At 42.7% G+C, this 25845-nt stretch overlaps 1 protein-coding gene across 23 annotated transcripts in view; it reads left to right on the forward strand.

The window, feature by feature from the left end:
• The window catches only part of KIAA0586 (KIAA0586 ortholog), a 71218-nt gene that overhangs the window by 16546 nt on the left and 28827 nt on the right, over positions 1-25845 (forward strand). For 13 of the 23 annotated variants that reach the window (XM_087895670.1, XM_087895721.1, XM_087895657.1 and 10 more), the window contains 14 exons: positions 9-158; positions 7118-7292; positions 9290-9478; positions 10388-10581; positions 11352-11447; positions 12610-12693; positions 14806-14999; positions 15718-15836; positions 16858-17048; positions 18813-18954; positions 19136-19355; positions 22422-22663; positions 23326-23402; positions 25303-25437. In XM_087895670.1, the coding sequence (XP_087751796.1) occupies positions 9-158; positions 7118-7292; positions 9290-9478; positions 10388-10581; positions 11352-11447; positions 12610-12693; positions 14806-14999; positions 15718-15836; positions 16858-17048; positions 18813-18954; positions 19136-19355; positions 22422-22663; positions 23326-23402; positions 25303-25437 (2208 nt within the window). Of the gene's footprint in view, positions 1-8; positions 159-7114; positions 7293-9289; positions 9479-10387; positions 10582-11351; positions 11448-12609; positions 12694-14805; positions 15000-15717; positions 15837-16857; positions 17049-18812; positions 18955-19135; positions 19356-22421; positions 22664-23325; positions 23403-25302; positions 25438-25845 lie in introns of all 23 variants that reach the window. The other 10 variants (XM_034433489.2, XM_034433490.2, XM_034433485.2 and 7 more) reach the window with 1 other exon arrangement.

A 25845-nucleotide genomic window follows, 5' to 3' on the forward strand; every position in this document is an offset into this window, starting at 1 on the left:
CTTTTTAGGATGAAATGGCAAGGAAGGACTACCTCAAGGCACAACAGACCATCAAGACATCCAGCAGAGAAACTTATGCAAAATCTCATTATGGTCAAAGAATCCCCCCAAAAAGACTTTTGCCTACAGCAAAACCATCTCCAAAACGGCCAGACAAAGTGAGAATGCATTATATTTATTTATTTATTTATTTATTTATTAGATTTTTATACCGCCCCCTCTCCCGAAGGACTCGGGGCGGTGAACAGCCAAAGTTAAAAACATACAATATAAACAATTAAAATACGTTTAAAACAGAATTAAATCTAAAATGGCTCCCCAATTTAAAATGCCTTACCCATACCCCTATAAAAAGACGAATTTAAAATTTAAAAATTTAAAATTTCCACATTTAAAAAGGGGGAAGATTTAGGCCAGGCCAGCTTGATAAAATAGAAAGGTCTTAAGCGCGTGGCGGAAGGTGCGCAGATCCGGGATCCTACGTATCTCCGGGGGGAGCTCGTTCCAAATCGTAGGTGCCCCCACAGAGAAGGCTCTCCCCCTAGGGGCCGACAGCCGACATTGTTTGGCCGACGGCACCCGGAGGAGCCCCTCTCTTTGGGAGCGTACTGGCCGGTGGGAGGCTATTGGTGGTAGCAGGCGGTCCCGTAAATAACCAGGTCCTAAGCCATGGAGCGCTTTGAAGGTGATAACCAGAACCTTGAAGCGCACTCGGAAGACCACCGGGAGCCAGTGCAGCTCGCGCAGGAGAGGTGTCACATGGGAACTCCATGTCGCTCCCATCACCACCCGCGCGGCCGCACTCTGCGCCAGTTGGAGCCTCCGAGTGCACCTCAAGGGGAGCCCCATGTAGAGAGCGTTGCAGTAATCCAGACGAGAAGTAACGAGGGCATGAGTGACTGTGTGTAAGGAGTCCCGATCTAGATAGGGACGCAACTGGCGGATCAGGCGAACCTGATGAAAAATCCTCCCGGACACGGCCGTCACATGCTCTTCTAACGACAGCCGTGAATCCAGGAGGACACCCAAGTTGCGAGCCCTATCCGTGGGGGCCAATGATTCGCCCCCAATAGTCAGCGATGGCATTAGCTGACTATATCGGGACGTCGGAAACCACAGCCACTCGGTCTTGGATGGGTTGAGCCTGAGTCTGTTCCTCCCCATCCAGATCCGTACGGCCTCCAGGCACTGGGACATCACTTCAAGGGCATCGTTGGGGTGGTCCGGGGTGGAGATGTACAGCTGGGTGTCATCCGCGTACTGATGGTGCTTCACCCCAAAACCACGGATGATCTTGCCCAGCGGCTTTACATAAATGTTGAACAAAAGGGGCGAGAGGATCGATCCCTGCGGCACCCCACATATGAGGGGCCTCGGGGTCGACCTCTGCCCCCCTGTCAACACAGACTGCGACCGGTCGGAGAGAAAGGAGGAGAACCACCTTAGTACGGTGCCTCCCACCCCCAACTCTTCCAACCGGTGCAGCATGATACCATGGTCGATGGTATCAAAAGCCGCTGAGAGATCTAACAGGACCAGGACAGAGGAACAGCCCCTGTCCCGAGCCCTCCAGAGATCATCAACCAATGCGACCAATGCCGTTTCCGTGCTGTATCCAGGCCTGAAACCCGACTGGAACGGATCCAGATACGACGCTTCATCCAGGTACTGGGGAAGCTGTCCCGCAACCACACTCTCAACAACCTTCGCCACAAAACGAAGGTTGGAGACTGGACGATAATTAGCCAATATTGCCGGGTCCAGGGAAGGCTTCTTGAGGAGGGGCCTCACCACCGCCTCCTTAAGGGCGGCGGGGAAGACACCCTCACCCAATGAAGCATTTATAATCCCCTGGAGCCAGCCTCGCGTCACCTCCCGGGAAGCCAGCACTAACCAGGAGGGACACGGGTCCAACAAACATGTGGTCGCGTTCAGTCTACCCAGAATCCTGTCCACGTCATCTGGGGTCACAGGATCAAACTCATCCCAGATAACAGTCTCAAGACCTGCCTCCGTCACTCTCGCTGGATCTACCCAGTCAGAGTCCAGACCTTCCCGAATCTGAGTGATTTTGTCATACAGATACTGAACAAAGTCCTCGGCTCTTCCCTCCAAGGGGTCCTCCCGCACTTCCTGGTGGAGCAGGGAGCGGGTCACCCTAAACAGGGCGGCCGGGCGATTATCTGATGACGCAATAAGAGCAGCAAAATGCATACATTTTGCTGCTTTTATCGCCACTGGGTAAGTCCTAATATGGGATCTAACCAGTGTCCGGTCCGATTCAGAAAGACTAGCTCTCCAACTACTCTCTAGGCGTCTTTCCCGGCGCTTCATCTCCCTCAGCTCCTCGGTAAACCAAGGAGCCAGGCGAGATCCGCGCCGGGTCAGAGGCCGCAAAGGCACGACTCGATCCAGGGCCCCAGCGGCCGCCCTATCCCAGGCGGCCACTAGGTCTCCAGTCGAGGCGTGAGCCAGAACCTCAGGAATTGGCCCAAGCTCCGTCTGGAACCTATCGGGTTCCATCAAGCGCCTGGGGCGGTACCATCTTATCGGTTCCGCCTCCCTGCAGCGGGGTGTCGCGGTACGAAGGTCAAGGCGAAGGAGAGAGTGATCCGACCATGACAAGGGCTCGATGACTGCATCCCCTATCTCAAGATCACTCAACCACTGTCCAGAGACAAAAAGCAAGTCCAGTGTGTTTCCCCCAGTGTGCGTAGGGCCATGAATTAGTTGGGTCAGATCCATGGCCGTCATGGAAGCCATGAACTCCCGAGCCACCTCAGACGTCTCACCCACGGACGGCAGGTTGAAATCCCCCATGACCATAAGTCTGGGGGTATCAACCGCCACCGCAGCAATAACGTTGAGTAGCTCAGGCGGGGTTGCTGCCACGCGGCAGGGAGCCAGGTACGTGATCAGCAAACCCATCTGAACCCCATGGCCCCATTTCACAAGGAGGGACTCACAACCAGCTGTCTGAGGTACAGTGGTCTCCCTGGGCCTAAGGCCTTCTCTAATAATAACCGCTACTCCCCCGCCCCTCCCTTGTGACCTCGGCTGATGGAATGCACGGAAGCCTGGTGGGCACATTTCTACCAGAGGGACCCCTCCCTCCGGGCCCAACCAGGTCTCCGTAATACCCGCCAGGTCCGCTCCCCCCTCCTGAACAAGATCACAGATGAGGGGGGCTTTATTTACTACGGACCTGGCGTTGCACAATATCAGACGAAGGCCCGGGCCATGAGGATCTGTGCAACCTGGCAAACGGGTAGAGCCTTGGGGGCCGGAGCACCCTACCGCTTGGAGACAGCGGGTGCGTGCTCCCTTAACATGATATGGCCCCCTGCTCCCGCCATATCTACCCCTCCCACTCACAGTACTGATGGTAAAAACACAGTCCGAACAAGCTCGACCCCCTCCATTGCCCCCGGGTCCCCCACCCGCCCCGCCGCGCGTCGTGGCCGGGCCCGACCCTCCCCTTGGTGGGTTATCCCCCAAACCCACACCCCTAATTCCAATACCACCCCCCTCCCCCCTCCCCAAACCCCTTAAAAGGTTAGACATAGACAATTTTAAAAAACCCCGCAACCCCCTCTTTGCGACATGCCACCTCTCGGGGTTCCAAACCCGTCATCGAGGTAGGCCCTCGATAGAGTGGAGGGCCAAGCCTGCGAGAGGGGGGAGTCTCGCAGACCAAGAAGCTCCGCTGCTGAGTACAGTTTGGTCATAGTGGCTCGCCATGACCATATCCTAAGGGTCCTAAAAGGACAGGGAAGAAGGTAGGGAAGTGGGGAATCTCACACATAATTCACAGGACCAAGTCCACTGTCCCCTCACAACAGAGGACACAGTCACAATCCACAACGACCACAATCCAAGGGGGAAAATCGATCCAACCACCCTCTCACGGTGATTAGGTCAGCTGGTCCGCCCCCATTTGTGGTGAAGTGGCAGCAATAGAGTCAGTACATCCAGTGTCCAGGGATCAGGTCCAAAAAACCGCCCTCTCACGGCAGTTGGTCCGATGGTCGGGTCCCCACCGCTGGTAAAGTGCTTATGTGTGAATACATCCCGATTCAGCCCTCAGGAGGCCCCAACACCAGGCCACCCTCTCACGGTGGCCAGCTGGTGCCCAGCCCCCTTAGCCGAAGGGATGCAGCTATGAACCGACCTCCAATTTTCCATAACCCTCTCCACAGTCAGGGGGTTCAGCTGGTAGTGAGAACATAGCGGAAGTGAGTCCCACAGGCTAAAGTTGGTCCCAGTGGGCCCGGTCTTAAAAGGGAGCGCTGGGGAGAAACAAATGAGGCGGAAGTGGGGCAGTTGTTTCAAGTCCCCAACCCCCCGCACAACCACAGTTTGAGGCCGCCTAAGGCCTGGGAAAAAAAAGTCAGACCAGGTCCTTTTCGCCCCAGCCATGGTTGCAGGTCTCCTGGTCTTATTTAATTCTCGTTGGTTCGTTGCCCCCCCAACTCCTAAACTCCGACTCCAGCTCCAAGGGGGGGGGGTCGCCAACGCCCTCCGACCGCCGGCTGCCTCCACCGCCATCGCCATCGCCGCTGCGTCATCGTCGCCAGACTAAAAAGTCTGGCGGCGTCCCAGAGATCTTCGGGGGGGCCCGGCACGTCTTGTAACTCTTCGGGCAACCCCCCCGGGCTTAAAAACCCACTGCGCAGCGGCGCCCCGGCACCTGGACGGCCTCCGGCCTCGGAAAACGCCGCCGACGCCCAGCTGATCGGCCCGGCATCGGCTCCCAACATCGCGCCGTCCTCTCTGCTCTGCTCAGCCACGGAGGAAAAAAAACCCTCTCCGTGCTGGCAGAGAGCTCCCCCGGCCAGTCCTGGGGGTCATAGCTCCTCCAAACGACCCCAAAGGACCCAAAAGGTAGGTCGGCGCCCCATCCTCAAATCGCGGTCCCAGCGGGCGCCGCCATCTTGGGCATGCGCAATTTAGCTGATGGAGTTCCATCAGTATGCTGATGATACTCAGCTGTACATCTCCACCCCAGACCATCCCAACGATGCCTTGGAAGTGATGTCCCAGTGCCTGGAGGCTGTGCGGGTCTGGATGGGGAGAAACAGGCTTCGACTCAACCCTTCCAAGACCGAGTGGCTGTGGCTGCCGGCGTCCTGGTACAGCCAGCTGATGCCATCGCTGGTTATTGGGGGCGAATCATTGGCCCCCACGGAAAGGGCCTGCAACTTGGGCGTCCTTCTGGACGCACGGCTGTCTTTAGAAGGGCATATGACGGCCGTGGCCAGGGGGGCTTTTTATCAGGTTCGCCTGATACGCCAGTTGCGCCCCTTTCTGGATCGGGACTCCCTATGCACAGTCACTCAAGCACTCGTCACCTCTCGTCTGGACTATTGTAACGCTCTCTACATGGGGCTCCCCTTGGGGTACACCCGGAGGCTCCAACTGGTGCAGAATGCGGCTGCGCGGGGGATTATGGGAGCGACTGGGCGCTCCCATGTGACTCCTCTTCTGCGCGAGCTGCATTGGCTTCCGGTGGACTTCCGGGTGCGCTTCAAGGTGTTGGTGATCACCTTTAAAGTGCTCCATGGCTTAAGGCCAGGGTACTTATTTTAATTTTTAATTATTGTTGTGTGTTGTGTTTTTAAATTGGCTGTACACCGCCCTGAGTCCTTCGGGAGAAGGGCGGTATAGAAATAAAATTATTTATTTATTTATTTATTTATTTTACTTACGGGACCGCCTTCTGCCACCAATAGCCTCCCACCGGCCAGTTCGCTCCCACAGAGAGGGCCTCTTCAGGGTGCCGTCGGCTAGACAATGCCGGCTGGCGACCCCCAGGAGGAGAGCCTTCTCTGTGGTGGCACCTACCCTTTGGAACAATCTGCCCCCAGAGATACGAGTGATCTCCGACCTCCGGACTTTTCGTCGGGCCCTAAAAACTCATCTCTTTCAGTTAGCCGGTCTCTCTTGATTTTATGATTTTATGGTTGGTTTTAAATTTTGATATGGATTTTAAATTGATAAATTTTAAACTATGTGCCAAATTTAATTATTTTAAATCTATTTTTAATTGTACTTTATGTATAAATGTTCTTATTTTGGCTGTTCACCGCCCTGAGTCCGAAAGGAGAAGGGCGGTATAGAAATTCGAATAATTAATTAATTAATAAATAAATAAATAAATAAATAAATAAATAAATAAATAAATAAATAAATAAAGGAGCTATTGTGGGTTAAATCTAGTTCAGGTTGGAATCAGCAGAGGCCATTTGATCAGGAACTTCATGAAGATGAGGAATTTGCCTCTTGCACAGGCAGTCCTCAGGTTATGACGGCAATTGGGACTCGGATTGCTGTCCCTAAGCAATGTGGTTGTAAAGCATGATGTCAGATGACATCACTTAGAGACAGCAATCCTGGTTGCCATCATAACTTAAAAGGAATGAGGTAGGAGTCTCGGGCAAGGAGTTCAGTGGGGCTGCACAGGTGCTGCGGGGTGAGGGTAGGGTGCAGCATGCGGTGTTGGAGAACACAGGTGGGCCGATGGGCCTTGAGTGAGCAGAGCGTGCTTGAGTGGGCACACGCAAGAGAACACAGGTTGGTTGGTTGGGGGGATGACATTATAATTTCAAACTGTCACTGAACAAGTGGTCATGCTGAAGACAGTTTTTCTTATCCGCTAAACCTTTAGCAATAATTGTGGGGACTTTCGGTTGAAGTAGAGGATAAATGCCCTAGGTGCCAAAAAAGCCCAGCCTTGGTGCTGTAAGTCAGTTTAGTGACTGTCTGAAGTTACAACAGCAATGAAAAAGTGACTTATGACTGTTTTCCATCCTTTTGACCGTTGCCGCATCCCCATGCGATCAAAATTCAGACACTTGGCAACTGGCATATTTATGACGATTGCAGTGTCCCGCGGTCATTGAAAAACAGTCATGTCACTTTTTTCACTGCTGTTGTAATTTTGAATGAGCACTAAATGAACTGTTGTAAGTCAAGGACTGTTTGTATTGTAATAAATCAATAAATATGGCCTTCTATCTCCTAACTCTAGATTTAGCTGGCTAATTATAATGATTCTTATTTAACCATCTACTTACCTGAAGTCAAATTTCAGAATGATTTTTCTTTTTTTAAGCAGGGTTCTCTGAAAACAAGGTTGGAAGCACAAAATGAAGAGTATCTTTCTCAGATTTATGGCAGGCCAGTTTACCAAGGTCACAGAAGCACGCTGAAGAAATCTCCATATCTGCGCTTCAATTCTCCACCTCCCAAATCAAAACCTCCACGACCAAAAGTAATAGAAAGTGTTAAAGGTAAGTAGTGTTTTATTTTCTTTTTCCCTTAAGAACATTTCAGACAGCTTGCCTTTCTATTCTAGGATATGTTTTATTCCACCTTGATCTTGTAAAAATTCTGTAGAGTAATATAGCTATTTCTGATAAATAATATATTCATGACATTTAATTATCTTTGCCACCATACCTGCATTAAAATGGACGCTAATATAAAGAATTAGGAAAATCTCTTTGTTGTTATAGAAATGGCTAGTTTATACTACTATGTAAAAGTAAAAAGTTGATATTTGATGCTATTATCTTGTTGTACTGCACCAAAGGGAATCGGAGGTCAATGCCTTTTCTTCCTTTTTTCCTTACACTTTTCCCTTCCCTTCTCCCTCCCTTATTTTCCTACTATTTTCTTTTGTGTTTTTGTATTTTATATTATACACTAATAAAAATAATAATTAGGTATTAGGAAAATCTCTTGAGCAATCGTTCTGTCTCTCCCGAAGAAGGGCAGTCTTTGATTTCTGTAAAATGGAGCATTTCTTGCCAAAGTAGGTCATAGGAGAGGGTTAGTCCCTCTACCATTCTCCTTCCTGCAGAAATAACTGGGCAAATCAAATAGAATAGAATAACAGAGTTGGAAGGGACCTTGGAGGTCTTCTAGTCCAACTCCCTGCTTAGGCAGGAAACCCTATACCATTTCAGACAAATGGCTGTCCAATCTCTTTTAAAAACTTCCAGTGTTGGAGCATTCACAACTTCTGGAGGCAAGTTGTTCCACTGATTAATTGTTCTCACTGTCAGGAAAATTCTTCTTAATTCTAGGTTGCTTCTCTCCTTGATTAGTTTCAATCCATTGCTTCTTGTCCTGTCCTCAGGTTCTTTGGAGACTAGCTTGACTCCCTCTTAAACTATGGCTTACTTCAGAATTGATTTTGCAAAGTGTGTGAAAACAAAATTAATCTGATTTTACCAGGTATAAAAGTAAAATCTATCAGGACACAGACTGTCTAACAGCTTTGTTATTCCACGTTAAGAATGTTTGGGATGCATATGCAGAACCAGCTAACATGCCTTGCTTGCTTTCTGCAAAGGAGCAGGGTTCACAGCTCTACCTCCTGAACTTCTAAGGAATGTAAGAAACTGTCGGAAGGGGCTGTGCCTGGTTTTTTGGTTTGGAGAAATTAAAAGGTAGAAATGGAAAGGAGACCCTTCTGATAGTCATATATTTCCATTCCCACATTTAACATCCCTCCACCACATGAGCCAAAATTCACAGCTAATTTTTAGTATTAAAATTGCTGAATTTCAGTGACATGATTTGGGCCTGTTTGTGGGGGAGGAGGGGGGAGTGGGAGCTGTTTGTTTCCCAGTAGGCTCCCATTTCTATCCCTATCTTTCATTTTTGAAAGTAAGAAGGTAGAGCAGGGGAGGCAGAAATTACGCTACTGGCTGTGTGAAACAAATTTATCAGCAAGATCTCAGGGGCTGAGAAACTGTAATTGGGGGCTAGGAGAGTGCTACAAGAGTCCCATATCTGCTTGAACACCACCCAAACCTATTCTAAAAGCATTTGTGTGTTTAAAAAAATATTTTGGTTCATTTATCATCTATAATGTGGTTTATTTGTTTAGTTTTGCATGTTGCTTGAACACAGCATTAGAATTTGTAGTGGGTATCTTGGTACTCAACTGTTTTGAAAGTCATCAAATTTGGTACTCAGTGCATTTTGATGTGAAAATTTTGTCCTGGTACTCATTGTTTGTTTGGTACTCAATGCGCAAGCTAGAACTTGTCATTGTCGGCTGCCTTATGACTCACTATATTATTCCTTATGGGGAAAATTTGATTTTTGGTACTCATCGGACCTGACGGAACCAATTAACAAAGAGTACTGAGATAACACAGTAGCTTATAGTGCAGGATGCTCTGTTAATAGCACAGTTGTGATTTCTTAAACTATGGATTACTTCAGAATTGATTTTGCACAGTGCGTGAATACATAATTAATCTGATTTCACCAGGTACAAAAGTAAAATCTACCAGGACACAGACCAGCCCCCATCTGGACAATAAAGTTATCAGTTCTAAGAAGCCAGAATTAGTATCTGCTTTTCACCAGGAACTACAGTATCTTTTCAGCCCAACGAAAACGATTCGTGAAGCATCTGGTTCTCTTGAAGGTCATCTCATTCCAATGGCAATTCCATTAGGTATGAATTTAAAAGTTACTCAAACAGACCTTGTTTAGTGAAAAGTGGATCAGGTAACTGGAGATTCAGTGTTTTTTTTCCCTTCTGACTATCTTTAATGCCAAGGCAAGTCTTAATTTGATACCTCTCAGAGTCACTCTGTAAGGGATTTGGGAGATAGAAGATAGATAGATAGATAGATAGATAGATAGATAGATAGATAGATAGATAGATAGATAGATAGATAGATGATAGATAGATAATGTTCTTAAAGGTCGAAATTCCCACAAATGAGGGGAAAAGTCATTTGTCAAATGAAAAGTCATTTGACTTCCACTTTGAAAATTATGAAATAGAATTGTGTTCATAATCTCCAGATACCTCAGATTTGATTAACCCGAGAAACTGAGGGACTGAAGAATTTGAACTGTCTTTTTACTGAAATGATTGGCATTGCCTTAAAATATTTGCATGGGTCGATAGGCCTCTCTAGGACAGCATTGTCTGATGAGATTTCTTGAGAAGGTGATAAGCAAATCATGAAGGAAACAGCCCTCTTCCATTTAATATTGAATAATGCTCTCTGAATATTGCTTGATTAGCCCTCATATGTATAGCCATTGATACAGCAAGAGAATTGAATAGATAACCTCCAAGGTACTTTCTGGTTTTTTACCATAAATTCTGATTTTTGTCTTTTCCTCCATGAACAAAAGAATGTAGGTGCTTGTCATGCTATCTTGCTTTACATTTGTATATCGAGTTGCAGTTTTTCAATTTGTTTTGAATTTCCCATAATTCTTTTTCTTTGGATATCTTTTTATCAGATTCATCATTTTTTTAAAATTTTAACTTTGCCTATAGTTTTGTTCTTGTTAGAATCCATTCAAGATCATTTTCATTGCTTTCTTTTGTTTTGAACTTTCATAGGGCAAAAACAGATCAATCTCATCTCACCTCAGCCTCCAGAAATAAAGATAGGTGAATTCCATCCTGTTACTGTGGCAACCTCTGTTCTTCCCCCTTCCTCTCCCCCACCACCAAAGTCAAAAGTGAACAAGCCCAGTGTCACAATAATAGAAATGAAGTCAGAGAAAAAGGATCCTCCTAGACTAACTATGCAGGTATGGAATAAAGAATAAGAAATATTTAGTGACTTAATAGTCACTCTGAGAAAAATGTATTGTCCTCTGTTTCTGTCCCTCTCTGGTAGAAAAGCACAATGCCCACTTTTGTATCTGGAGACCACAGAAAGAACACACCATTTTTGAAAGGGAAATTGTAAGGGGGAGTATAGGTGGGAATATTCATAAAATCAAATTAAGCTGACTTAACTGAGATATTCTTAGTCTATTATTATTTAAACAGTTGTGTTTTCCAAAACACATAATAGTCTTCTGAAGTCACACTTTAGAGTTAATAGAAGTCTAGAATTCAATTATGTGATTGAAATTCAGATGCTTGGTAATTGGTTCATAATTATGACCATTTTAGTGTCCTGGGGTCATGTGATCACCTTTTGCAACCTTCTGACAAGCAAGCCAATGGAGAAGCCAGATTCACTTAACAACCAGGTTACTAAGTTATCAACTGCAGTGATTCACTTAACAACTGTGGCAAGAAAGGTCATAAACTGGGGCAAACTTAACAAAGTTAAGTTACTTAACTTTTAACTTAAGTTACTTAACTTTTAAGTCACTTAACAAATTCTCACTTAACAGAAGTGTTGGGCTGAGCTGTGGTTGTAAGTCGAGAACTACCTGTATTAATACATTATAACCTATTTGTGATTTGTGTATCCATTGCCACAGCATAGATGATGCAAGGTGTGATTGAGATGTGGCTTGTATCCACTTCAGAAATGAAAAACTCAATTTGTGATCTTTCTTTGCAGACACTACCTAACATTGATATTGACAGCATCTCAAGTGACACTACAAATGAAAACCAGGTGTCTTTACTACCTGGTCCTGCAAAGGCTACAATACAGGTATCTGTTGGTTTCCAATAAGCAAACTTTGTCTAATACTGCAAAAGGGTCATTGCTGAAAAGAGAATTTAACATTAATTTAATATGCCTCACCTGATTAATTTCTTATAAAGAAAGCCTTTATGTATGATGGTATGTCCTCATTTGAAAGACCCAGATGATTACTGATTGATGTTGAGTATTTTATAAAAACAGTCATATTCCCTCACTTTATTCAAACCAAATTCTTGACTTTTTCTCATTTTACCATACAGATTTTTTCATTCCCACTGCTTCAACTTTTCTGTTCATTCTGACGTACTCAGCTCTCACTTCTAAATAACAGAATGGACAGAAGACATTTTCTCAATTTTCATTCATCTTCGTTGATCATGTATTACGCTATCTTTCTATCTTTCTATCACCATTTGCGTGCCTTCATCCCAAGTCATTTCATCACTTTTATTTTTAATGTCATTCATTCTGTTGGGGGTCTCCTTTAGCTTTTTTTATCCACTTTTAATACAAATCTTATTTTTATCAGATTAACTACATTTTTTCTGCCTTAATATTAATTGTGATTTGCTTCTGCTACATTATTTGCAACTATCCTTTTCTTCCTATTCACATTGAACAATGGTTTTTCTTATCCTCATTTTTGCTCTAATTCTGTATTACATAAAATATGCATTCATTGTGTTGAAACATATTTCTTGTTTTTATTTTCATGCAGGACTTCAACTTTCTACTGTCATTTTTTATTTTCATTACTTTCATTTTCTTCTATGCACATTCATCACCTTATTAAAAATGGTCTGTCTTATATCAGAGAATTTTTCCTCATCCTGTAATCCTTCACTAATTCTCTCAGTCCTTCATCATAAATAATCAAATCAATTATGCATTTAGATTTATTTCTTTGCCGTGTGTATTCATGAACAGACATGCTTAAATCTTTATTAAAACAAACAAAACTTTTCCTAAGCAATCAGTTAGTATTCTCATTGGTCTTTATGTGGCCAAATCACTTTGTTTATAGGCTGTCATCCTGTTTCCATCCATTGTATGTGACATTCATATCACATACCTTATTTTTTTTCCCCAATATCACATTCTTTCATTTTCTATTACTGTACTTTTGTAGCTAAATTTGAGAGATAACTGAAATCTGTCTTTTATGTAGCCCACTTCAGAAGACAGCTTGCTTCAAGATGAAGAGCTAAAACTTCCAGGTTCTAACTTTGTTGATGCTACTGATATTACTCAGGTCAGTTTTTGGATACTCTTATCTTGCAATATAAAAAAGTAGCTTAACCTTTTTAAACACTGCTGTTTTTACCCATTGCAGCTTGTTGGCTTTCATGTATGATTCACTATTAAATGCATGCTAGCCTATTATAATAGAAACAAATCACATTTTGTGCTTCTGTTGTGTTTATGTTTAAAGTGACAGGATCATCGTTGATTGGTGCTAACAGTATGGTAATGGAGGCAGATGGGCTTGTTTTTTCTGTCTAACATCATCGTCATCCTGCTACCTTAAATTCCTAGAGGAAAAGCAGGTTATGAGTTAAATGTGTAACGTTTCACTATTTTTGTAGGAAGCAATACCTTCCTGCTAGTAAAAATCCATTTTACTTAAATGATGCCTTTTCTTAATCATTTAGTTTAATGATTAATAATTAAATTAATCATTAAATTAATTAAAAATTAATTAATAAATTTAATTAATTTATGCAAAAAAGCAGTTTATGAAATAACATTAAAAGACACTAAGACATCAATTTATAAGATGTGAAAGAAATTTCTTCCTTCCTCATTTCTTCAGGAATTACTTTTATCATGCATTCAGTTATAACAGGGGTCAGCAACCTGCGGCTCCGGAGTCACATGCGGCTCTTTGGGCCCTCTGCTGTGGCACGCTGTCAGGTGATCCAACCACTGGCTGGCCCCACACCTCGCCCTCCCCTCCCAGTCACTCCTCACCTGGCCTGAGAAGGTAAGGTGACGGTAGGGGATGGAGAAGCAGCCAGGGCAGAGACAGAGGGATACAGAGAGAGACATGGAGAGATACAGAGAGGGAAGGGAGAGAGAGATATGTCAAAAGGGTTTTGTGGTTCCCGGTGTTTTTTAACAACTGGTTCTCTGCCCTAATGACCGGCTGGGTAGGTGTGGCTGGGGGGGGGGTCATGTGACTGGTGGAAGTGAGTGACATTAAGTTGGCCATGCCCACTCAGGTTTTGTGGCTCCTGGTGTTTTCTTTTCTGTGGGAAACGGGTCCAAATGGCTCTTTGAGTGCTTAAGGTTGCAGACCCCTGGGTTATAATAACAAACCTTTCAAAATCAAGCTGGATAATACACAAGAGATAGTTTTAATCTGAAAGTCTACTTACTGATATTTGAAAATGTAAAAATACTTAAAGCATTAAGGAACATTTTTTAACAGGTTTTTGAAAGTACAAGCATGCAAGTGTCCATGAAATGTTTAGCAGCCTATTCACTTCATGTTAAAAAGAACATATGAGTGAAGAATAAGATTGCTTTCTCCTAATCCCTTAATGCATTCCTGGTAATGCATCTTAATGCTGGTTTTGTTCTTTCACTGGTCTTAACTTTGTTAGTTCCCATTGCTACTTCTTTGTTTTGTAGTGTAATTTGTATGCTACCTTCTGTGATGATGCATGCAACTTCACCTATAGGTAATTGGGGTCCCATCACATCAGTTAAGTATGGTATCACCAAAACAAACAAGTAATCACGCAACTCTTTAGTTTTTAAGCTTTTTACCTCTCCATATGAATATTAACTTGAAACTATCTCGATTGCTCTAATGCCTCCAGCTGCCCAGATCAAACTCTAGTACTGGTCATCCAGGATGTGACCCTAGAGCAGGGGTGTCAAACTCACGTCGTCATGGTGGTATCACGTGACATATCGAGACTTTTTTCCCCTTCGCTAAACCAGGCATGGGAGTGGCCAGCACGTGACGCATCCAGCCTGTGGGCCGGGAGTTTGACAGCCCTGCCCTAGAGTGTCTAAAATCTGAATAAGCTCTGCTGGTTTCTTTCAGTCTGGGGTTTTATATTCAGTCTATTATTAGGAGCCGTGGTGGCGCAGAGGTTAGAATGTGGTATTGTAGGCTAACACTGCCCACAGCCAGGAGTTCGATACTGACCAGCCTTCCATCCTTCTGACATCAGTAAAATGAGGACCCAGATTGTCAGGGTCAATATCCTCACACTGTAAACTTCTCAGAGAGTGATGTAAAGCCTAAATCTAAGTGCTGTTGCTATTAATGTGGTAAATAGAATGTACTGAATTCAAAAGCACTGATGACTGTGAAAGTATGCTGAATGTTGTTTGGCTGTGTTGCCATCAGGAAGAAGGAGACGATGACAGGATGTCACAGTTCTCTGAACCATTCCTACACTTTAGCAGACAAGGAGACATCAGTTCTCCAAAATATAATGGACCTCCATTTCCACCAGTGGCTCCGGCACACCAAGTTTCAGCTGATATTCTTGATGAGATAATAGAAAAACAAGAGATCTTGGAAAACAAATTGATTAGTTGGTGAGTTCTCAATGACCATGAAATGGTGATCATTATGTTTCGATCCCATTCATGCTTTGTAACATTTATTTGATTTTTCATGATGTATAAAACAAACAAACATGTGTATAGGTAGTCCTTGACTTACAATCACAATAAGGACTGGAGCATCTGTCATTATGACCAGTGATGCAGTTGCAAATCGTGTTTGATTTTAAAACTTTTTTTTTTTTTTTGCTCCAGTTGTTAAGTGAATCATGCAGCTGTTAAACTAATCTGACTTTCCCCATTCAGTTTGCCTGTCAAAAGCCCCTAGGACACTGATGATCTTAAGTGCAAGGGCTGGATGTAGGTCACTTTTTTCAACACTCTCGTAGTTTGAACCAACATTAAACAAATGGTTGTAAATCCAGGATTACCTGTAGTCAATTCACGTAATCAGACAAATATCTCAGAATACATTTCATCATCAGTGACAATAAGAGGATGAAGCTACTCATTTGAGAGAGAACTTTATACAGCGCTGATAGAAAATGAAGTTTTAAAGGGGCAGATAGATAGCAGGAGATAAAAACAGAAAGGTTGACAATGAAGAATTTGAAAGGCAAGAAAAAGGAATTATTTATATAAGAAAATCTTAAGCCCATGAACTAACACTACTTAACTTAGCTGTTTGTATTCCGTATGCTGAACAGTTTAATTGCAGTTAGAGAAAATACAAACATTATTATTCCATCAGGGTAGAACAAGAAGTAATGGCACGAGTTATCAGCGGAATGTATCCACCTCAGAAAGAGGTGATTCGCAACTTAAGCTCATCAGAGAGTGAAGAGAGCCAAGCAGTATCCTCGGACATTGGTAAGTAAAAAAACCAGCTGTTTTATCCTGGTTAAAGAAGAATGGGTGGCAAACTTTTACAGAAGGTGTCCAGAAAAAGGATTCCTATAGTCAATTTGATCGGTGAATAGTCCTGCTTTTACTGAATCTGATAAATTGGATTTTTCCTCAATTCACCTGGTTCTACAGTTTTCTTAAGCATGTGCTGTGGCCTCAACACATTTCCTCCCACGTTTTTGTTTCTGTAGTAATAAGAAACATGCTCCAAGCAACCCAATATAATAAAACATTGGTGCATTATATTGTCAGATCATGTTTTCTCTTAGAAAATGAAGCATGTATTTATATTTATATTTATATTATTTATATTTATATTATAAATATAATATAAATTATATTTATATAATTTGTGTTATATGACTACAGCAATATATATGTGGCTCATACAACTGCCTAATATGCAGGCAGCCCAAGTTCGAATCCAAGTAAGGGTATGGCTATCTGATGAGAGCTAAATAGCTTGAAATAGATCTATACTAGTCTCCCTTTATTTCTATAAACAGAAAGGCATAAAGGGGAAATGGGATATCATTCCATTCCTTGCATTTTATATCATATCATTCCTAACAATACTCTGGCTCAGGATCAGTTTTAGGATAGCAGAGAATAGAAACAAATGAAAATCAGGAATATAGTTCAAAGGAGCCTGGATAGCTCAACAGACAGAGCTCTCTAATTTAACACCAGCTGTCTGCAATTAAAGTAAGATCGAATCTCGCCAGGCTCAAGGTTGACTCAGCCTTCCATCCTTTCTAAGGTAGGTAAATTGAGGACCCAGTTTGTGGGGGCAATAAGCTGACTTTGTATAAATATACAAAAGTATGAAGGCTATTGCTTAACGCACTGTAAGCCGCCCTGAGTCTCCGGAGAAGGGCGGCATATAAATCAAATTTAAAAAAAAGAAAAAAGTTCTTCATCTCCAGATCTTACTATATACGACTTTTAAAGTTGAATTTCTGCTTCTGTTCTGATCCATCTTCAGTTGAAGCAGCAGGTGCTAAAGGTTTTCAGCTATTTGTTGATACTGGCATCCCAGTAGATTCTGAAATGATAAGGCGTTTTGTCAATGAAGCCCTTGCTGAGAGAGTAGCTGTAATGCTGGGCAACAGAGAAAGTGAAAAAGCGGCACTGGCTCCAGTCGTTTCTTCCAGTCTGCCACAGTTGCCAGAAAAGGTAAGTTGTTTTCTTCTGTACTTAGTTTGAGAGTAATAAAAGTCCTTTGGAGTTGGGCAGCCAATAATTATTTAAAGTTATTGGCTGCTATTTAAATGGTTTAAACCAGGGATCTCCAACCTTGGCAACTTTAAGTCTGGCGGACTTCAGCTCCCAGAATTCCCCAGACAGCTTTTTTTTGCTGGGTGGGGAATTCTGGGAGTTGAAGTCCGCCAAGCTTAAAGTTGCCAAGGTTGGAGACCCCTAGTTTAAACTACAGGTCATCTTTGACTTACAAGCATTACCGTATTTTTCAGAGTATAAGACGCACCGGAGTATAAGACGCAGCTTAGTTTTTGGGGAGGAAAATAGGAAAAATTTTTTTTGCCTACCAGGTTTTCATCTGGTTAGCGTCCTTAGTCTGGTTAGCTTCAGAACATTAGTTTGCTGGTTTTTTATCCCCTGCTTGGGGATAAAAAACAGCTTCTAAGGCACAGCTGAGAGGAAGCAGCAATGAGAAAAGCAGGCAAAGCAGGGGAGGTGGGGAGATCGCTTCACTCAACTATTTCTAACTGTGGAAGAAGTCATTTGAGCTTCCAGTGTGGATGTCCCTAGATACATTCTTGACCCAAGTATCTGTTCTTTCTGAGGAATGTAAATTTCCCAGTTCTCAAATCCAGAAAACTTTTGCCTTCTTGGGATTCAGTCTCAATGTAGTAGTCTTCATCCACCTCACACAGTCACTACCCTGTTTCCCATAAAATAAGACATCCCCTGATAATAAGCCCAATCGGGCTTTTGAGCGCATGCGCTAAAATAACCCCCCCCCTCGAAAATAAGCCCTCCCCGAAAATATTTGAACACATGCGCAGCCGGTCCCTGCCATTTCCTCTGGTTAGGGTTAGGGAGACAGAGCTGGAAATCAGGTAAGACGGCAAGAGGAGCCCCGTCTTGCTCTGCGCGCCCCAAAATAATAAGACATCCCCCAAAATAAGGCCAAGCACTTATTTCAGGGTTCAAAAAAATATAAGACAGGGTCTTATTTTTGGGGAAACATGGTACTTCAGGACATGCACAGCCTCTCCTGGTTCAGTTATTACCTAGTAGAGTTTAAGGTCATCTGCCTCTTGGTGATACCTGGCTCCAAAATTTTGGATAACCATCTCGAGCAGTTTCATACAGATAATAAATAGCACTGAAGATGGAACACTGCCTTATGGCACAGCATAGTGAAACTGGCAAGAGGTACAGAAATAATATCCAGGACCACAGCACCACAAGGGCCACTTAGAAACAGCTGAATCAGTGGCCATTCTGTTTTTCCATAGGGCTTGGAGAAGATCAGTGGCTTTGTATATTCTTTTGGTCAGACAGTGGCTTGGACAGCAAAGAAAGATTGGTTTAATCTTATTCTTGGCATATAGAATTCCAGAACTAAGCCTTAGTACGAAGGCAGATCTTGGCTTGCTTTAATATGACATTTTATATTTGTACTCCAAATCCAGACTTATTTCTTACGTGGTTTTGTATCCAGGCTGAAGAAATCAAATGCATTAAATTAACTTTGTCATTGACTAGTAAAATATTTGTGCTTTAATAAGCTCTCCCTTCTTGGAATAGCAAGCATTAGACTTGTTTCATTGAAGATTATTAATTGATTGGCTAGATAAATTTCAATCAAAATTAAATGCTTTAGCAGAGATGAGTTAAAAGCAGTAGAAATGAGAATGGTTTCAATAGTTTTAGTATTTTTATTACCTTTGTGTGTATTTTTTTCCTTTTCAGGAAACCATATTATCTACTCCATCGGTCACACCTGAATCCACACCATCTCAATCACCACCACCTATAAAAGAATTCTTTACTGTAAAAACCCCAGAATCCTCTATGTCTATTAACGAGATGGATGAAGATGTGGGTGCAATAGGTAAAAATACAGATTTGCAGATTACAAAAGGAATTGTGATTTATATGTAACCACCTTAGCTTTGAAGCATGATTGTTTTTTCTTTCAAAGGGGACCCTTTACCTATCTATTTCTTTTGAATACATAACAATATAATCTGACCTTGCATTCCCTTTGTCTCCCCCACCCCCCATACATGCAGGGTCTGAGGCAGTAGTTGTCAGTCCAGTTCATACACCTGTGGTTACCCCTACAGCAACACCCATGGTAGGCTCACCAAGCCCTCCTATATCAGACCGTACCCTGGACACAGGAGTGATGAAAAGACAACCCCCTCCCAATGCATGGGGAGATACAGAACTTCCTTTGGAAGAAGAAAAGCCGAGTCCTCAGAGTGAAGAAGATTATAATCCAACAGCTGTGTGAGTCCTCCACAATGTTAATGACTCTTGCAGCCTTCAACTGCAAGAATAAGACACAGCCAAAAGAAAAGCAATACAAAACCGGTTTTTATGCCAAGTTGAAATTGTCTTTCTGGCATTTCTACTTGGCCAGGTGGGATGCAAAGAGGCTTTTTTATATTTTGGGATATATTGAGCTTTGCATCATATTATAGCATGCTCATCTCTCTGCTGCATTTACTCCAATGCTCCCCCCCCAAACATAAAATGCATTTTAAAAAATAGTAGGCCCTATGTTATTCTCTTCAACGAACTAGCAATGGTTTTTAAAGAAATCCAATGGAAGAGAATATACAGGTGGTCCTCGACTTGCAACAGTTCATTTAGTGACCGTTTGAAGTTACAACCGCACTGAAAAATGTGACTTATGACCGTTTTTCACACTTAGGATCTTTGTAGCAGCCCCATGATCACGTGATCAAAATTCAAATGGTTGGCAACTGGTTCGTACTTATGACAGTTGCAGTGTCTCAAGGTCACTTGACCCCCTTTTGCGACCTTCTGACGAACAAAATCAGTGGGGAAGCCAGATTCATTTAACAACCTTGTTACTAACTTATCAACTGCAGTGATTCACTTAACAACTGTGGCAAGAAAGAAACTGGCATTGTGGTTGTATGTCAAGGTCTACCTGTATATAGCTCAGGGTTTAATTGTGAAGTTCTCGGTGCTCTTTGAGTTATTGTTTGCTTGCAGATATTTCATTATCCTACTAGGTAATATCTTTAGTGTGGGTGAATGTGAGGTTTGCTCCCCCCACATTATATACTATAGCTTTCCCTGCCAGTGTTTTTGGAGCTGTTGTTTTCTCCTTGATTAGGATATTGTTGTCTGCTTGTCTGATAATAATCCTTACTTATCTGGATGTTGATTGAATATATTGAGAGAATATATTCTGGTCGTTTTGTTTCCTTCTTAACTTTTTTTTTTTTATTGTCTCTTTTGACTGGTGCGTAAAGTTGTTTTATCCCTATGTTTCTATTGATGACTGATTTGTCTAAATGCCAAGCTTCCAGGAATTCTGTAGGGTGTTTTGGATTTAGCTTTGTCTAGGATGCTCACAGTTTTCCAATTGAAACTGATTCAGTCTGCCCATGTGTTGGGAGATTAAGAAATTTTCATTGTGTCTTCTAACTGCTAGTTGGTTTTCATAGATGCCCTCTGCTAGTCTTCTGCCTGTCTGACCTACATAGTAGCTGTGACAGTCTTTACACTGTAGTGCTATAAATGATTCCTGTTTTTCCTTCCTAGATTCCTTTTGGTTTACTCTTAACATGTTTTGGAGAGGTTTGTTTACCTTTTCTGATGTTTTGGGTAGCTATAATGCAGGGGTGACAAACTAAATTTCATTGAGGGCTGCATCAGGGTTGTGTTTGACCTCAAGGGGCCGAGGTGGGCGTGGCCAGCTCAACGTCACTCGTGTCGGGGGTGCCTGTGGTGGCTCCAGCGCTCTGCCAGTGAAACGGGCTCCCAAGCTCCATTTTCGGCTGCGACGGCCTCCTGCAACCCTCTGACAGTGAAAACACTTCCATTTTCGTTGGGAGAGGTACCGCAGGCCGATCATTTACTGTTTCCAGGGCGGCCCCACAGGCCAGATCTAAGCACCCCGCGGGCCGGATCCAGCCCCCGGGCCTTGAGTTTGACACCCTTGCTATAGTGCATTTACATTCATCTGATAATGTTCTTACACAAGTCCTCTTGTGGGAGGTTGAGTTTTACTTTGCTAATGGAGCATGTGGTTAGTTTGGGCTGTTTTTCAATAGACTTGTTTTTCTAATTTGCGGTTGTTTCCTCCTGCTGATGAGGATATTCAGGAATATGAATGTTATTCTTCTGAAGATGTTGTTGATTAATGTTGTTCCTTTGTTATTATGGCAAAGATGATGAAGCAGTTGTGTATATACCAGATGCATAATTTTGGTTTTATGTGTGGGAGGGCCATAGTTTATAGTAGTCTCTGCTATGAGTCCCATGGACCTTCCTCTGAATTGTTGGTATATTTATTCATCAAACTGAAAGATAGTGCAGAGATTGGTGCAATCCATGATTCTGGACATTTTGATCATTTTTTGATGATTTTTGAAATTTTGATTTTATTTAGCTAGATCAGGTGAGTGGTATAGTACTGCTGCCATAGATTCTTCCGCTAGTTCTGTATCTATGGATATAAAAATTGCTATGGCTTTGAATGAAACCACAATTTCCTTTTCAATTTCTAGTCCCCTCTATAACAGTGGTCCCCAAACTTTGTGGCTTGGTGGCCTGACCGGGGGGGGGGGGAGAGGGGAACTGGGCTGCATGAGTGGTAGGCTACCGAACACATATGTGCACTGCTCAACTTGCAGAAGCAATGAGTTGGTGCATACGCACACGTACAACTCAACTTGTGCAAGTTGAACTCTGCACTCATGTGCACACATGACGGCCCACCACTCATGCAAATTGAGCTGCATTCACACCGGCCACCACTCGTGGAGCCTGGTTCTGAATAGGCCACGGCCTGGTAGTGGGCTGCAGTCCAGGGGTTGGGGACTCCTGCTCTATGAGACATTTAGGATTTTTTAAAAAGTTCTTTGGCTATGTTGAATGCTGGAGGCCCTGCTAATGATACAATTGGACAAAGAGGTATGTTGGACTTGTGTATTTTGGGCCATTCATGGAAGTGTAGGAGGATGGATCCACTGCTTTTCATTTGCCACTGTTCCTCTTTTGTGATTTGATCTTTCTGGGTTAGCTCATTAAGGATGCTCTTGATCAGGTTGTCTAGTTTCTGTATTGGGTTGGTATTTCCTAGGATGTAAACTTATTTGGACTCCAGTAATTCTTTGGCTTTTTGTATGTATTGTGTTCTGTCCATGATCATTGTGATTTGACCTTTATCTGCTGGTAGGATAGTGAAGCATTTTCAAGAAATGCTAGCAAATATGTGCCAAAACTATGTGTCAAAAATATGAGAAATATTTTAAAGAAATGCTAGCAAATATGTATCATCTATTATTTATAAGGGTTTTCTTTGGTCACTTTTAGTATAATGTCCGTGGGTAAACACGAAGAGCCAGAGATTTTGGTATTGCCAATCTCTCCTGAGTTACCTCAGATACAAAGTCCACTTCCTGCAGAACCTAGAGCTCCATCACCTTCCGTGGAAACATCGAGTTCTGACCCATCAGAAGAAAGCAGTCCAACCACCACAGAAACTGAGGCTCCAGACAGACCAATTTCTGAAGGAGAAATTCTGTACAGTTATGGTCAACTGCTAGCTGCAAAAGGTGATGCTTTTCCTGACCTTCTATCATTCTTGTAGCATTTTATTTTTTTTAAGAACTCCATATCCAAGAGAATCAAGTCCTGACATATGTCCTGTAGTAACGCAATTCCAAGGATAGGTTTGTAAGAGATTTAGAATTTTTTTGCTGGTTTTATTTTTCTGGAGAACACATTGAGAGGTTTTACATATTTAAGAAGACTGGTTTGATATAATTCTGGATGTGTTACTCCAGTTAGCAAGGGTTGAGAATATTTTGTAACACAATAAAAATACCACAGCTCTGGAAAATGCTTTTGCAATGTGAGGCATTCTCTCTTCCATCCCACAGTTTTGGGATTTAGAATGAAGTAATTGCTTTTGTTTCCCTCATGGGTATTTTGTAACCAGATTGGATATGATACTCTGGCGCAATCACATTTATGAGTCCTACCAATCTGGAAGGAAAAGGAAGAAATCCTTTCAGATTAAAGGGGAAGAGAGAAGATGCCAAACCAGTGGAAGAGTGATTGCTGTAGACTTTGGCAAAAATAAAATTTGAACCTAATCTAAAGGGAGGATTTTCCTATCCATCTCAAAAATCTGTTTTGCAGATATATTTGCAGACAAAAATCCAGTTGCAACCCAAGTGTTCATTTTATAATTGTGTGTTTCTCATTTTTATAGCTTTGGCAGAAGGAGGACTGTCTTTTCCAAACTTCAGTGACAGTTTGGCCAGCACCCTTCATGATGCCCATGAGATGGTAATAAAATCACTTAAAAATTAAACAAATATGATGCTGTAGCCTAATGGAGTATGTATTTAAACTCTGAATAAATGTCAGTTTTGGATAAACAGTAAATATAGAGTAGGAGGTTGGCTTATAAAATGGTAACTAGTTTGCTTTCATACAGAATGAATGTCCATTTTTAAATCCAAGTCAATGGGCTAATAGCAGAATTGCTGGGAAGCCCAAATCAATGATATGCTTCTTAAGTTGAAAGCAGTAATTTATTTACATCAGTAACAAGGTGTTGACACAGTATGTTATGGATTTCGTATCCAAAATTTCAACTCTTCTCTATTCTTGTCATCTTTTCCCCCCAGTTCTTTCAAAAATGTAAGACAGAAATTGTCCTTGCTGTATACTTTGTTTGACTAGTAATTCCAATATTGTCTAGGAAGCGGTGTTCTTTAACGGCCCTGTACTTGAAGAAGGTTGAAGTCATATAGGTAGTCCTTGGTTAACAACCACTTGTTCTGCGACCATTCAAACTTATGAAGGTGTTGAGCGAATACTGGTTACAACCAATTTTCAAAATACCTGCTCTCCCAGCACCCTGTGGTCATGGATCGTGATCAGGGCATTTGACAACCAGCTTGCCATTATACCAGTTGCAGCATCCCACGGTCACATGATGTCAATTTGTGACCTTCCCACAAGCAAAGTCAACAGGGCTGCTTGTTAGCCATTTGGGATTTGCAACTTCCTGCTAGCTTCCCCGCTGACTTTGGTTATTGGAAGCCAGTAGGAAGTTGCAAGGAGGTGTTTACTTAACAGCCCTCAGTCATTGCCTAATGACAACAATGGGAACTGCAAGGATTATAATTACGAAGTGATGTAGTCTCATGGCACTGCACTTTATGACTGCGTTGCTTAGTGATGGAAATTCTGGTCCCAGTTGTTGTCATAACTCAAGGAATACCTTTATACTTGTTGACCATGGTCCAGCTTAGTCCATGAACGGCTAGTTTGTAGTCATTTCTAGATATTGGATAAATGAGACGATTTATCTCAGTGATAGGACTAGTATATGTATGCATAGTAAAATCCAGATTTAATTAGCAGGATTTTTCCCTACTTAAAGGATGGGAAAGATTGAGTAACTGCCCATCCTGGTATTTCAAATGACCGTATTTTTCAGACTATAAGACTCTCTGGACTATAAGACGCACCTAACTTTTGGGGATGAAAACAAGAAAAAAAAATCTGCCTCTGCCTCCCAGCATCCATCTGGTATTCATCTGGTCCGTTTGCCGTGGCCAATTTGCTGTGGCCTGTTTGCTGCCGTGGCCCGTTCACCAACACCCATTAGGCATGGCCCGTTTGCTGCTGCGGCCTTTTTGCCGCATCCTGTTTACCGCTGCCGCCATGGCCCATTCACTGCGGTGGCCCGTTCTAGAACAGCTGATCAGTGCCTCACCAACCCCCCCTCCCCCTGCCGCAATATTCGCGGTATAAGACATTTCTACCCACTTTTTTGGGGGGGGGGAGTGCATTTTATACTCCGAAAAATACTATAATTGAAATTACAACTCTTAGCCTTTGACTGTGCAAACTGAGAATTTTGAGAATTGCAGTGCCAGTATATCTGGCTGGTAGAAGATTGGGGATGGTTTTTCAAGAATGTCTTTTTTATTATTTATTTATTTTATTCAATGTGAACACAGGCTGACTCCAACGTATACATACATCTGTATGTACATACTGTATGTGTATATCGATAGTGTAATAAGGATTCAGTGCTTTTTCTGATAAGTGTTTTAATGCTCTTATTTTTTTAAGTTGCTGTTTCATTTTGAGAGCTCAGAATGTCAGGAATGTGATTTATGTCTTTTATGAGTAGCTTGGGAAAAAAACACCCCACTATTGTGTCTTTTAGGATTATGATCCTCCCAGTGAGGGACAAGTGATACGGAGACCCCACAGAGGACCCCACAAAGATCAAGTCCTTTCTCTCTTTTCAAAACTGAACCAAGCTCCACTTACTTTGCCTGAAGAGAGTTGCCACTCAGAGGTATCATTTGTTTCTAAATCTGTTGTAATAGAAATAAATGGGCAACTTTTTTTGTTTTGAAAGCGACATTCCTTTATTATGATCTATGGGAGACTCATTGCTAGTGGAGCTGAAGCCACATCAAGAAAAAGTGAAGTTTTATTAGCATTTTTGCTCGTTGGTAGCCCATACTTGTGTTTTTAAAAATCACTGAATGTGGGATCATAGCAACGGCTGATGAGTGGAAGATGCCTCTCCTAATACTGACAAACCCATATTTTTTCATTTCCAATCACCAACGTTGTCTTCCTCTACTTCATTATTTTTTCTGTAAATATTTTAATGTCTTTACTGACACCAGTTGTTTCCATGTTTGGAACACCAGTTACTTGACGATCCAGCTCTGCGGTAATGAATCAGACTATCAAT

The sequence above is a fragment of the Pantherophis guttatus genome, chromosome 1 (genome assembly GCF_059756535.1).
Source record: "Pantherophis guttatus breed Tessera chromosome 1, ASM5975653v1, whole genome shotgun sequence".
Classification (NCBI taxonomy): Eukaryota; Metazoa; Chordata; class Lepidosauria; order Squamata; family Colubridae; genus Pantherophis; species Pantherophis guttatus.